This window comes from Salvelinus fontinalis, chromosome 14 (genome assembly GCF_029448725.1).
Source record: "Salvelinus fontinalis isolate EN_2023a chromosome 14, ASM2944872v1, whole genome shotgun sequence".
Lineage (NCBI taxonomy): Eukaryota > Metazoa > Chordata > Actinopteri > Salmoniformes > Salmonidae > Salvelinus > Salvelinus fontinalis.
In genome coordinates, this window is record NC_074678.1 from 3,012,961 (window position 1) to 3,027,097 (window position 14,137).

The 14,137-nt window shown below is 48.0% G+C and overlaps 1 protein-coding gene across 14 annotated transcripts in view; it reads left to right on the forward strand.

Moving 5' to 3' along the window:
• LOC129869391 (disks large homolog 1-like) overlaps positions 1 to 14,137 on the forward strand; it is a 282,157-nt gene that overhangs the window by 148,687 nt on the left and 119,333 nt on the right. Inside the window, exon 1 of one of the 14 annotated variants that reach the window (XM_055943764.1) lies at positions 2,873 to 3,779. The exons of the other annotated variants lie outside the window; for them this stretch is intronic. Within the exon in view, the coding sequence (XP_055799739.1) occupies positions 3,051 to 3,779 (729 nt within the window). The 5' untranslated portion in view covers positions 2,873 to 3,050. Of the gene's footprint in view, positions 1 to 2,872; positions 3,780 to 14,137 lie in introns of those variants that run through there. 14 annotated transcript variants of the gene reach the window in all.

Sequence of the window (14,137 nt, forward strand, 5' to 3'; positions counted from 1 at the left end):
TGTAAGAAAGCTAACGTTGAAGTTCCTTGCTCAACATGAGAACATATGAAAGCTGGTGGTTCCTTTTATCATGAGTCTTCAATATTCCCAGGTAAGATGTTTTAGGTTGTAGTTATTATAGGAATTCTAGGACTATTTCTCTCTATACCATTTGTATTTCATATACCTTTGACTATTGGATGTTCTTATAGGCACTTTAGTATTGCCAGTGGAACAGTATAGCTTCCATCCCTCTCCTCGCTCCTACCTGGGCTCGAACCAGGAACACATCGACAACAGCCACCCTCGAAGCAGCGTTACCCATGCAGAGCAAGGGGAATAACTACTCCAAGTCTCAGAGCGAGTGACGTTGTAAATGCTATTAGCGTTTACAACCACCCCGCTAACCAGCTAGCCATTTCACATCGGTTACACCAGCCTAATCTCGGGAGTTGATATCTCTCTCTCTCATCTCTCATCTCTCTCTTTCTCTCTCTCTCTCTCATCTCTCTTTCTCTCTTTCTCTCTATCTTTCTCTCTCTCTTTCTCTCATCTCTCTCTCTCATCTCTGTCTCTCATCTCTCTCTCTCATCTCTGTCTCTCATCTCTCTCTCTCATCTCGCTCTCTCATCTCTCTTTCTCTCTCTCATCTCTCTTTCTCTCTCTCTCGCTCTCTCTCTTTTTCTCTCTTTCTCTCTCTCTTTCTCTCTTTCTCTCTCTCTCTCTCTCTCGCTCTCTCATCTCTCTTCCTAACTCTGTCTTATTCATTCTTACAGTCCTCCTCTTTCCCTGGATGTTTCTTTCTCAGTGCCCTCGGCGGTGGTGTTAGCTCTTTATAAAGGCTCTTATATACTGTCTCTCTGTGTGTCTCTGTGTGTTACAATGGAAGAAGTGAACGGTGAACATTTCTCTGGTGAGGGCTAGCCATGACACATTAATGCCACCTGCCTTGGAGCCATATACAGTTGTATCTCATGGCTGCTAGAAGGATGCAGTACATATATCATTTTAATTAACTTGAAATGTTATGCTTATGGCTTCTGCTTTGGTCATATGACCGAAGGGATTGTTTGTTCCTTTGATGCTGGTGACTTTTACAAATATCAAACTCACTCTGAGGAATTGTACCAAGGTACCATGCCATGTGTCTAATGGTGTACTCTGTAGAGATATGTAACCCAATGTGTCTAATGGTGTACTCTGTAGAGATATGTAACCCAATGCAATCCCATCCACGATAACACCTCTGAGCTCTGCTGTGGCGTGTTGTCTCTATGGCGGCGGTACCACATCCACGATAACACATCTGAGCTCTGCGGTGGCGTGTTGTCTCTATGGAGACGGTACCACATCCACGATAACACATCTGAGCTCTGCTGTGGCGTGTTGTCTCTATGGAGACGGTACCACATCCACGATAACACATCTGAGCTCTGCTGTGGCGTGTTGTCTCTATGGTGACGGTACCACATCCACGATAACACATCTGAGCTCTGCTGTGGCGTGTTGTCTCTATGGAGACGGTACCACATCCACGATAACACATCTGAGCTCTGCTGTAGCGTGTTGTCTCTATGGCGACGGTACCACATCCACAATAACACATCTGAGCTCTGCTGTGGCATGTTGTCTCTATGGCGACGGTACCACATCCACGATAACACATCTGAGCTCTGCTGTGGCGTGTTGTCTCTATGGCGACGGTACCACATCCACGATAACACATCTGAGCTCTGCTGTGGCGTGTTGTCTCTATGGCGACGGTACCACATCCACGATAACACATCTGAGCTCTGCTGTGGCGCGTTGTCTCTGACGACGGTACCACATCCACGATGGCACACATCTGAGCTCTGCTGTGGCGTGTTGTCTCTATGGCGACGGTACCACATCCACGATAACACATCTGAGCTCTGCTGTGGCGTGTTGTCTCTATGGCGACGGTACCACATCCACGATAACACATCTGAGCTCTGCTGTGGCGTGTTGTCTCTATGGCGACAGCCAGAGTAGACTGACAGCTGGTCAGGACGGGTCACCTCTGGAGAGCTGTTGTGTCCTGCATAATACACCTCTCTCTGTATGGGCATCAGGAGGCCAGACACACTGGGGAATCGAGGCCCTACTGCAGGCTCTTCTTGTTTGCGTACACACTTACGCACGCACACACAATTTAACTACATTTTGCAGTAGCTTGGTGGTAGTTGAACTAAATTCAAGTCTTGGTCGTGTTTTCAGTAGTTCATGTATTTGTTGCCATGCAGCGGTGTAGCTAACTACTGGGACTACACATTTCTCTTTTTGCAAAAAAAAACAAGGAAATATGGGTGAAGTAGGCAAGAATTACCATTTGTTTTTTGTTTTTGTGTTTAATAGGCTAAATTACACATTATCTTAACATCTGACTCCAGAGTGATCTGTTCTTACAATTGTATTTTCTATTACATTTCAAAGTTACTTTAGTTTAAGTAAACTATATTTTTCTTAAAGGTAGCTTAACTTCTTCCAATGTGAAGTAATTGGTAGCTTGGTCAACTATTTTCCCCAACATTGCACACACACACACCCAATGTTAATCTTCCCGCTATTTAGAAGTGTTCACTAATGCTGTGGTGAAATAGTAACCAAAGCCTGTGGATTTGAGTTTGACAGGCAACTATCACATTCCTCCTACCGCCATAGGAAGCAGGGAGGCCCAGCCAGCGTCCACAGACGAGCCCTGATCCCCATATCACAGTCCCGGCTCTGCATTGATTATTCATGCCTGTGTGCTGTCATGTGCAGTGCCCACTGGAGCTCATTAATTGGCGAGAGAGTGAGCAAGGGAGAGGGAACAAGAGGGGGGGGATGAGAGGCAGAGACAGTCTGAGCGGTCTGAGAGAGGGAAGCACGAGTGAGAGAGAGGGTAGTGAGAGGATAAGACTGGAGACTGGATTTTTCTGTGGTGTGGTCTCTGTTACCGCTAGTTAGCCTGCTACAGGAGACCGAAGAGGAATACCAGGCTTTCTACCTCATCTTCATATCAAAATCAACCCTGCATCTCTTCTTGGACCTACGGCTAAGCCCCAGCCATGACGACCTACTACCATAACCACGAGTACTGCTGCGGGGGCCCTGAGGGCTGCAGTCCCAGCCTTGGGGTGATGGTCTCCAGGCAGGGTAATACGCTGGGGCACCAGACCCAGAATCAGCAGACCCAGAATCAGCATCGGGCCCAGCAAACCCAACAGAGGTTTCAGCAGAACCAGACCCAGATCCAGCTGCCTCTGATCCACAGACAGCAACAACACCTTCTGCAACAGCAGCTCCAACAACCGCAGATGCAGCTCCAACAGCAGCAGATGCAGATCCAACACCAGCAGCAGCTCCAACAACCGCAGATGCAGATCCAACACCAACAGCAGCTCCAACAGCAGCTCCAACAACCGCAGATGCAGATCCAACACCAACAGCAGCTCCAGCAGCAGGCACTACAACACTACCAACAACAACAGCTACAGCAGCAGCATCATCACCTCTACCACCATCATCCCCCTCCCCAGATGCAGCAGACCCCTCTGTTGAACCTCCACCCACTGCTCTCACCACAGCTCCCCTTACAGAGCCCCCAGAGGAACTACAGCTCCAGCACGCTGCCCGCCTCCATGTCTAAGAGCCGGGTGAAGTTCACCAACCTGAGGGACAGCATGAAGAAGAGTCCTACCAAGAGTAAGGCCAAGGTCCGGGCCACACACAGGCAGAGTGGCTGGTGGTCCGATAACTCTCCGTGGGCCTCAATGTCACTGGAGAATCCACCCCAGGTATGTGTGAGTGTATAGGGGACCAACCTGGGAGAAACCATTGTAGGTATCTTTGAGATGGACCGTCATAGAGATCGTATTGAAAACCTTTTGTAGGTATTTGTGAGAAGAGGTCAACATGAAACTACTACAGAGCTGTGCTACAGGGGAATAGAACCTAAGCCTGGATATCTGCAAGGGTTTGTGGGCTGAAATCACAGAGAGGGTCTTTGTGGAGGCTCAGTTGGTTGGAGTTTACATGGTGCTGGCCTGGAAAGGCCTGCCTGGGTTAGAGCTTTTGGAGAGAAACGGGAGGAGGAATGTTGTGATTGTGTTTTGTTGATGTTGTCGTAATGGTCAGAGTGAGCCAATAGGATTCACATGGAGGTCTGGAATATTAAATTACCATCATGCTTCCTCTAATGAACCGTACTATGAGAACATGACTGCTGACCAGAAACAATGATGTGTGGCTTCATAGCTTAAGGTAGAAGTTTCCTTTAATTACATATCTAGGGTGGGTGGGTAGGGGGTATCAGACCCCGTGTCAGTATCAGGGGCAAGCTCTGTCTACCCCAGTTATAGTATTACTGAACCTCTATCTACCCCAGTTATAGTATTACTGAACCTCTACCCCAGTTATAGTATTACTGAACCTCTATCTACCCAAGTTATAGTATTGCTGAACCTCTATCTACCCCAGTTATAGTATTACTGAACCTCTACCCCAGTTATAGTATTACTGAACCTCTACCTACCCCAGTTATAGTATTACTGAACTTCTACCTACCCCAGTTATAGTATTACTGAACCTCTACCTACCCCAGTTATAGTATTACTGAACCTCTATCTACCCCAGTTATAGTATTACTGAACCTCTATCTACCCCAGTTATAGTATTACTGAACCTCTACCCCAGTTATAGTATTACTGAACCTCTACCTACCCCAGTTATAGTATTACTGAACCTCTACCTACCCCAGTTATAGTATTACTGAACCTCTACCTACCCCAGTTATAGTATTACTGAACCTCTACCCCAGGTATACTATTACGGAACCTCTACCCCAGTTATAATATTACTGAACCTTTATCTACCCCAGTTATAGTATTACTGAACCTCTATCTACCCCAGTTATAATATTACTGAACCTCTATCTACCCCAGTTATAGTATTACTGAACCTCTATCTACCCCAGTTATAGTATTACTGAACCTCTACCCCAGTTATAGTATTACTGAACCTCTACCTACCCCAGTTATAGTATTACTGAACCTCTACCTACCCCAGTTATAGTATTACTTAAGACCGTCTAGCATGTAAACCAGGTCTTGAAGTTGATAACGGAGAATAGTTGACCATCAGCTAAGTTTGTGTTCTCATCCGAGGCACTCAACTTTCAAGTTCAGTCCAACTTGTTTGGGATGTTGAGACAGTGTGAGCTGCAGGCCGTAACTCTGGACTAGGCCTCCTGATCGAAGATAATGATCCAAGCTAATTTTAGCTCTGTCATGGCTGCCAGGCTGTTTTGTGACAGTACAGATCCATAACTAGTGTGTTATGGAGCGACCTCGGGACTAGTTTATGGATTTCCCCCTGTGTGTCTGTTACACTAGTTTACAGTCTAGGGTGCAGACAGTATATACGCCAAACTAACGGAATATTGAGCTGTAAGTGGGCTTGGCTAATAGTGACCGTATGCAGGAATGTGGCCTCCATGTTGTCTTGGTTTTGGGGGTTTTGTGTAAAATACCCAAATGTGGGCCTCCCGGGTGGAGCAGTGGTCTAGGGCACTGCATCGCAGTGCTAGCTGCGCCACCAGAGTCTCTGGATTCGCGCCCAGGCTCTGTCGCAGCCGGCCGCGACCGGGAGGTCCGTGGGGCGACGCACAATTGGCCTAGCGTCGTCCGGGTTAGGGAGGGTTTGGCCGGTAGGGATTTCCTTGTCTCATCGCGCTCCAGCGACTCCTGTGGCGGGCCGGGCGCAGTGCGCGCCAACCAAGGGGGCCAGGTACACGGTGTTTCCTCCGACACATTGGTGCGGCTGGCCTCCGGGTTGGAGGCGCGCTGTGTTAAAGAAGCAGTGCGGCTTGGTTGGGTTGTGCTTCGGAGGACGCATGGCTTTCGACCTTCGTCTCTCCCGAGCCCGTACGGGAGTTGTAGCGATGAGACAAGATAGTAATTACTAGCGATTGGATACCGCGAAAATTGGGGAGAAAAGGGGATAAATTTAAATAAATAAAAATACCCAAATGTGATGTTCCTAGTCAGTTCAACTATTGTTGCTGAGACTTTTTTATTGAGGCTAGCACAGGTCGTCCAGCTAGACTGTGTAGATGTGCATTGGTGTAGAAAGTCTTTGAAGCTGATATAAATGGTGCAAAACGCCAGTGTTCCAAAGGGGCCAATGACCCACAGGACCCTGCCCACTAACCTCTGGGGCGTGAGCCGACCCTGCCCACTAACCTCTGGGGCGTGAGCCGACCCTGCCCACTAACCTCTGGGGCGTGAGCCGACCCTGCCCACTAACCTCTGGGGCGTGAGCCGACCCTGCCCACTAACCTCTGGGGCGTGAGCCGACCCTGCCCACTAACCTCTGGGGCGTGAGCCGACCCTGCCCACTAACCTCTGGGGCGTGAGCCGACCCTGCCCACTAACCTCTGGGGCGTGAGCCGACCCTGCCCACTAACCTCTGGGGCGTGAGCCGACCCTGCCCACTAACCTCTGGGGCGTGAGCCGACCCTGCCCACTAACCTCTGGGGCGTGAGCCGACCCTGCCCCCTAACCTCTGGGGCATGAGCCGACCCTGCCCCCTAACCTCTGGGGCATGAGGCGACCCTGCCCACTAACCTCTGGGGCATGAGGCGACCCTGCCCACTAACCTCTGGGGCATGAGGCGACGCTGCTCCCTAACCTCTGGGGGCATGAGGCGACACTGCCCACTAACCTCTGGGGGCATGAGGCGACCCTGCTCCCTAACCTCTGGGGGCATGAGGCGACACTGCTCCCTAACCTTTTGGGCATGAGGCGACACTGCTCCCTAACCTCTGGGGGCATGAGGCGACACTGCTCCCTAACCTTTGGGGCATGAGCCGACCCTGCCCCCTAACCTTTGGGGCATGAGGCGACGCTGCTCCCTAACCTTTGGGGCATGAGGCGACACTGCTCCCTAACCTCTGGGGCATGAGGCGACACTGCTCCCTAACCTCTGGGGGCATGAGGCGACCCTGCTCCCTAACCTCTGGGGGCATGAGGCGACACTGCTCCCTAACCTCTGGGGGCATGAGGCGACCCTGCCCACTAACCTTTGGGGCATGAGGCGACACTGCTCCCTAACCTTTGGGGCATGAGGCGACACTGCTCCCTAACCTCTGGGGGCATGAGGCGACACTGCTCCCTAACCTCTGGGGCATGAGGCGACACTGCTCCCTAACCTCTGGGGCATGAGGCGACCCGGCCCCCTAACCTCTGGGGGCATGAGGCGACCCCGCCCACTAACCTCTGGGGCATGAGCCGACCCTGCCCACTAACCTCTGGGGGCATGAGGCGACACTGCTCCCTAACCTCTGGGGCATGAGGCGACCCCGCCCACTAACCTCTGGGGCATGAGCCGACCCTGCCCACTAACCTCTGGGGCATGAGCCGACCCTGCCCACTAACCTCTGGGGGCATGAGGCGACACTGCTCCCTAACCTCTGGGGGCATGAGGCGACCCTGCCCACTAACCTCTGGGGCATGAGGCGACCCTGCTCCCTAACCTCTAGCTCAGATATACAGTGCATTTGGAAAGTATTCAGACCCCTTTTTCCGTATTTTGTTACTTTACAGCCTTGTTCTAAAATGTATGTAAATCATTAAAATCCTCAGAAATCTACACATAAGACATTGAGATGGTTCTACAATTTGATTGGAGTCCACCTGTGGTACATGATTGGACATGATTTGGAAAGGCACACAACTGTCTATATAAGGTCCCACAGTTGACAGTGCACGTCAGAGCAAAAACCAAGCCGTGAGGTTGAAGGAATTGTCCGTAGAGCTCCGAGACAGGATTGTGTTGAGGCACAGATCTGGGAAGGGTACCAAAAAATGTCTGCAGCATTGATGGTCCCCAAGAACACAGTGGTCTCCGTCATTCTTGAATGGAAAAAGTTTGAAACCAACAAGCTCTTCCTAGAGCTGGCCGCTCGGCCAAACTGAGTAATCGGGGGAGAAGGGCCTTGGTCAGAGAGTTGACCAAGAACCTGATGGTCACTCTGACAGAACTCCAGAGTTCCTCTGTGGAGATGGGAGAACCTTCCAGAAGGACAACCATCTCTGCAGCACTCCACAAATCTGGCCTTTAGGGTTGTGTGGGTAGACGAAAGCCACTCTTCAGTAAAAGGCACATGACAGCCTGCTTGGAGTTTACCAAAAGTACTCTCATGAGAAACAAGATTCCCTGGTCTGATGAATCCAAGATTGAACTCTTTGGCATGAATGCCAAGTGTCCCATCTGGAGGTAACCTGGCACAATCCCTACGGTGAAGCATGGTGGTGGCAGCATCATGCTGTGACAATGTTTTTCAGCGGCAGGGACTCGAGAGAAAGATGAACAGAGCAAAGTACAGAACGATCCTAGATGAAAACCTGCTCCAGAGCGCTCAGGACCTCATACTGGGACAAAGGTTCACCTTCCAACAGGACAATGACCCTAAGCACACAGCCAAGACTTCAGGACAAGTCTCTGAATGTCCTAGAGTGGCCCAGCCAGAGACCGGACCTGAACCCGATCGAACATCTCTGGAGAGAACTGAAAATAGCTGTGCAGCTACGCTCCCCATCCAACCTGACAGAGCTTGAGGGGATCTGCAGAGAAGAATGGGAGAAACTCCCCAAATACAGGTGTGCCAAGCTTGTAGCCTCATACCCAAGAAGACTCAAGGCTGTAATCACTGCCAAAGGTGCTTCAACAAAGTACTGAATAAAGGGTCTGAATACTTAAACCTAAAAACCTGTTTTTGCTTCGTCATTAGGAGGTCTTGTGTGTAGATTGAGGGTAAAAAACGATTTAATCTCTTTTAGAATAAGGCTGTAATGTAATAAACTGTGGAAAATGTCAAGAGGTGTACATTCTTTCCGAATGCACTGTAACTCTGGGGTGTGAGGCAAGGCTGTGAGGAGTGTGTCGGGGGGCTCAGTGGGCTTTTGTCTGGGAGTCGCTGACACAGTGGCCTTCAGACTGGCCTGCTCTGCTGAGGGTGGGGAGGGTTGACCCAATGCTGGACTAGCTCCTCATGAAGGCACGCACACACCAGGAAAAGGTTTACCCAAAAGGTGCTTCCGCCCAACTTAACCCTTGTGTAGTCTTAACATCCTGTATACTCCCCTTGTCCTAAGGGTCAAAAATGACCCGCCTTCACTAAACTACAAAAATATAGCAGCTTAATTGAATTTTAAATCCCAGATCTATTTTGCATGTAGAAACAACCTGTCATTCATCACAAACTTTGTGCATATCTGGGTTTTCCCTCTTCACAATGCAGAAATACTATTTAATCATTGGACACCATTAGTTTTTATTATATCACACCTGTCACACCTGTCATATATCACACCTGTCTTATCACACATTTTTTTCTTTACTAAAGTAGAGGTTTATTATTATTATTATTATTGCTAAAGCTACTGCATAGGTCAATAACATACATTTTATTAGCAAGAGATAGCACTTGTATAGCCTAATAAAGTAGCATAAATGTGCAGAAAGTAGTTTTGAATGAATTCAACTACAAAATACTAGTCTTCTCCCATTTGTTTAACCATTGCCCCCACCCACAATGTGTCCATAGTATTTGTTTTACAGTCCTTCTTTGGGGGGCAGAATTGGCATCTCTTCTCTTGCCTGCCCCTGCTGCAGCCTCAGGTGGATCCGGACAAGATTCAGCCCCCTGAACAGCGTTCACAAATGCTGCAGAGGCTGCTGTGCAGGGGAGGCACTCTCTTCTTTGTATGTGTGGGGTTACAAGTGTCTTTCCCAGCTGCTCCAGGAACACCCTCCTCTTGTTCCACTGATCAGGCATCTAGGTAGGGTTGATCTTGTTCCATATCACGAAGGCATTGTATGAGTACACATCAATGATGTTATGGAAGATGACCAGGGGCCAGCGGGCAGTCATCCTCCTGCAGCTGTAAGTTCCAATCACCTTGTCCAGGTTGTCCACGCCTCCTTTGTTGTGGTTATAGTCCAGGATGATGGCTGGCTTCCTGTCCTCATGATCACTGATCTCAGCCGTTTGTGCAGTGTGCTCAGGACGACCGCATTCTTCTTCCTCTTTGGGAGGTAAGAATCTATAGTGGTGGGGGTGAAGGCAAACTTTGATGAGAAGGCCTCTCTCCCCCTTGTTGTGAGGAGTGTAGAGGGGAGCTCAGGCTTGTTCTTTCTAACTGTGCCAACCATGGTGATCTTCCTCTTCAGGAGCTGCTGGCTGAGTTCATAAGAGGTGAAGAAATTGTCACGTGACATTGTGCCCCCTCAGTCCATCTGTCACATCAAGCACAACCCGCATCCCCTGGTTCTTCTCCGGGCCTCCACTGGTCGTCTTCCCTGTGTAGACTTACATCCCCTGGTTCTTCTCCGGGCCTCCACTGGTCGGCTTCCCTGTGTAGACTTACATCTCCTGGTTCTTCTCCGGGCCTCCACTGGTCGTCTTCCCTGTGTAGACTTGCATCCCCTGGTTCTTCTCCGGGCCTCCACTGGTCGGCTTCCCTGTGTAGACTTGCATCCCCTGGTTCTTCTCCGGGCCTCCACTGGTCGGCTTCCCTGTGTAGACTTGCATTTCCTGGTTCTTCTCCGGGCCTCCATTGGTCAGCTTCCCTGTGTAGACTTGCATCTTCCAAGCGTAGCTGGATTGTGCGTCACAGGCCACCCATATCTTGATGCCGTACTTTGTTGGCTTGCTGGGCATATATTGTTGGAAAGGACATCAACCTTTTGACAAAAGAGATTAGTATCAGTAATTAGTATCAGTGTCACAGAAAACAATCATATAAATCAATGATATTACAGCAACACATAATAAACTGAACAGTGTAAATCACATTACAGATATGAAAAAAAATGTACCTCTGAATGAGACCAGTTGCTCATCCACTGTTACTTCAGGCCCAGGGTTGTAGAGGTATGGCAGACGCTCCACCCACTTCTCCCAGACCCCTCTTATGGCCGCCAGTTTGTCTCTCACACGTCTTGCAGGTTTTGACTCACGGTTATCAAATCGTAGCATTCATGAGAAAGTGTGGTAGACTTTCAGTGGCATTGTGGCAAGGAAAACAGCCCTTCCACTCCCTGCATCCCAGAGACTACATGTAGCCTCGCCTCGGGACCTATACACCCCCGCTAAGATTAGCAGCCCTATGCAGGCACGCAGGTCAATCTCATCCATCCTTTTCCAGTTGTCTCCATATTTATGGAAACCCTCCAAATTTGTCATATCCAGGATGATTTTTTCGATGGCTGGTGTGATGAACATGTAGAATGTTGAGGCGATGTCCTGGGCAACTGCATGTCTTGTGGGCCCTGGGGTCATAAGGCCCTGGGGTCATAAGGCCCCCTGGGGTCATCCTTATGACAGTTCGTGCTGCCATCCTGCCCTGGTTGTCATATGGTGACAAGGACCATGTTATTTTGCTGTTCTTTGACTAAAATGTCTCTCTTTCAGCTTGGGGGATTTCTTCTTCATCTGAAGATGATGCATTGTGCTCTGGGTTGTATTCTTCCCCATTTTCTTCTTCAGATACCTCTTCCTCTTGTAAATCATTGTTCTCTTGTTTTTCCTGGACGTCTGAAAAAATCTGATCTATGACCTGTTGGGCACTGAAACGTGCACTTATGGCTTCAGCAGAGAGAGAACTGGGGGGGACTGTCATCTGCAGCACCTTTATAGCCTCTGACTGCATTCCCCATTAGTAAACAATGCTTTTAGGAAATGTTTATTTTGTCTGAAATAGTATTTATTTTGTCTGTGAACTTGAGTTATGTGTGGGGTCGTGGAGGGGTCGTGGAGGGGAGATGCTGCACAAGAAAGTTTTAGTTTTGTCTGAGTTCAATCAGTAGCACACAATCTCAATGTCTCGTGTGAGTGTCTTTGTGTGTGAGTGTCTTTGTGTGTGAGTGTCTTTGTGTGTGTGTGTCTTTGTGTGTGTGTGTGTGTCTTTGTGTGTGTGTGTCTTTGTGTGTGTGTGTGTGTCTTTGTGTGTGTGTGTCTTTGTGTGTGTGTGTGTCTTTGTGTGTGTGTGTCTTTGTGTTTTTGTTTGTTTGTGGTGTGTAAATGATTTTAGAACTGCCGGGTCAAAAATGACCCTAAGACAATCTTTGTACCCTGGTGGTGTACAGCTGTTATGGAAATATGAACAAAGGCGATGTTTCACTTTTTATAATGTTGGGATCACTCTGGAAATTTAGGGGGTTTTCTCTGCTGTTAAACATAGTGGCGGGTCATTTTTGACCCTTAAGACAACGAAAAGGGGAAATCAGGTGCTCGACTGAGGGACTTGACAACGAGGAAAAGGAACACTCTGTTGCTGTTGAAATCGTTTACTTGTCCCGTCAATAAATCTATCAGTTTGCGTTTCTGCATGATTCACCTTTATCGCACACACACACACACACACACACACACACACACACACACACACACACACACACACACACACACACACACACACACACACACACACACACACACACACACACACACACACACACACACACACACACACACACACACACACACACCATTCATTGGGAACTCTGTTGTATTCTCTACTCGGATAATGTGTGAATTGAAGGCTACAGTGTTTACACCACGATGACGATGTAGGATGATATCAATGCTATGTGTGTACAGAAGATGTAGGATCTTAATTTGATCACCCTGTTGAAGGATAACTTTCCTGTAATGCAGGAAATGTAAAACATTAAAAAGGCTTCTGAATTTTATAATTTATACTTTGAAATTTCAGGCTTGATTCCCTTCCCGAAAAATGTATCAACCCCTACAAAAAAGTCCATGAATTATAATCCACATAATAATTCACATTTCCTGTTGCTGCAGGATTATTTTCTTGCTGTAGCAAACTGGCTCAAATTAAGATCCTACGTGTGTGTGTGTGTGTGTGTCTGTGTACACTGTGTGTCTGTAAATAATAACCCTAAGCTCCACTCATCACAGTCTTTCTGGGTTAATTTACAGCTAAAGCACGGCCAGTTCTGTCAATGGAGCCACCAGACCAGCAGATCAGACTATCATTGGTCCACTGAGGAAAACTGTCAATGAGTGTCATTTACATTGATAGGCTGGAGAGGAGCACATGGTAGCTTTGGGTCCGTACTCACAAAGCATCTCAGAGTAGGAGTGCTAAGGATGGAACGGCCATGTTTTTATATAGGAGCGTCTGTTCTTGCTTTCCTACGTGTGATTGTTGATGTTCTAGAACCCTCAAATTAAATTCTGGAACTCGTAGCCAGTTCCACTGCTTTTTTCTAGAACAGAACCAGCAGTAGCCCATACCTCGTAGGGTCAGAGTTGAATACCCCTATTCTATAAGGTCTAATGGACTTGTTCCTCAACACGTTAAATACCTTTTGGAATTGAATTATATCTATGTATGTCCATAGTATCCTGGTTTAGCATTTGAATATACTAAATGTATTTTCCTTTTTATCTTGAGAAGAGAAACCTGTTTACCTAAATGTTCCTCAAAAACCAAATCCATTTAAGCCGATCTGCATATTGCACCCTAAAGGAATGTTCACATCGTTCTCAGTACTCCGTCAATAACATAATAGTAAATCCTGCCTGGATAGTCTCACGAGCAACACATCAAATCCCCAAACTTTAACAGCCTTTCTGATACTGTGGGGTTGAGCCCCTTCCTCCCTCTCTCTCTCTTTCTATTTTCTCCTCTCATCCCCCTCTCTATAATCTACACACATTAGAGCCCTCAGCAGCTGCCACTGTCAGACAATCCTCCCTCACTACCACATTATCATAATTCAGTTTAGAACATTACCATATTTGCTTTCTTTCACTTGTTTTCTCTCTCACTCGTTTTCTTTCTCTCTCACTTGTTTTCTTTCTCTCTCACTCAATCTTTCTCGATTCCTCTCTCTCACTTTCTCTTTCAATATCTCTTTCTCTCTCACTTACTCACGCTCCTTTCTCTCTCTCTCTTTCTCTCTCTCTCTCTTTCTCTTTCTCTCTCTCTTTCGCTCTCTCTTTCTTTCTCTCTCTTTCTCTCTCTCTCTCTCTTTCTCTCTCTCTCTTTCTCTCTCTCTCTCTTTCTCTCTCTCTCTCTTTCTCTCTCTCTCTCTCTCTCTCTCTCTCTTTCTCTCTCTC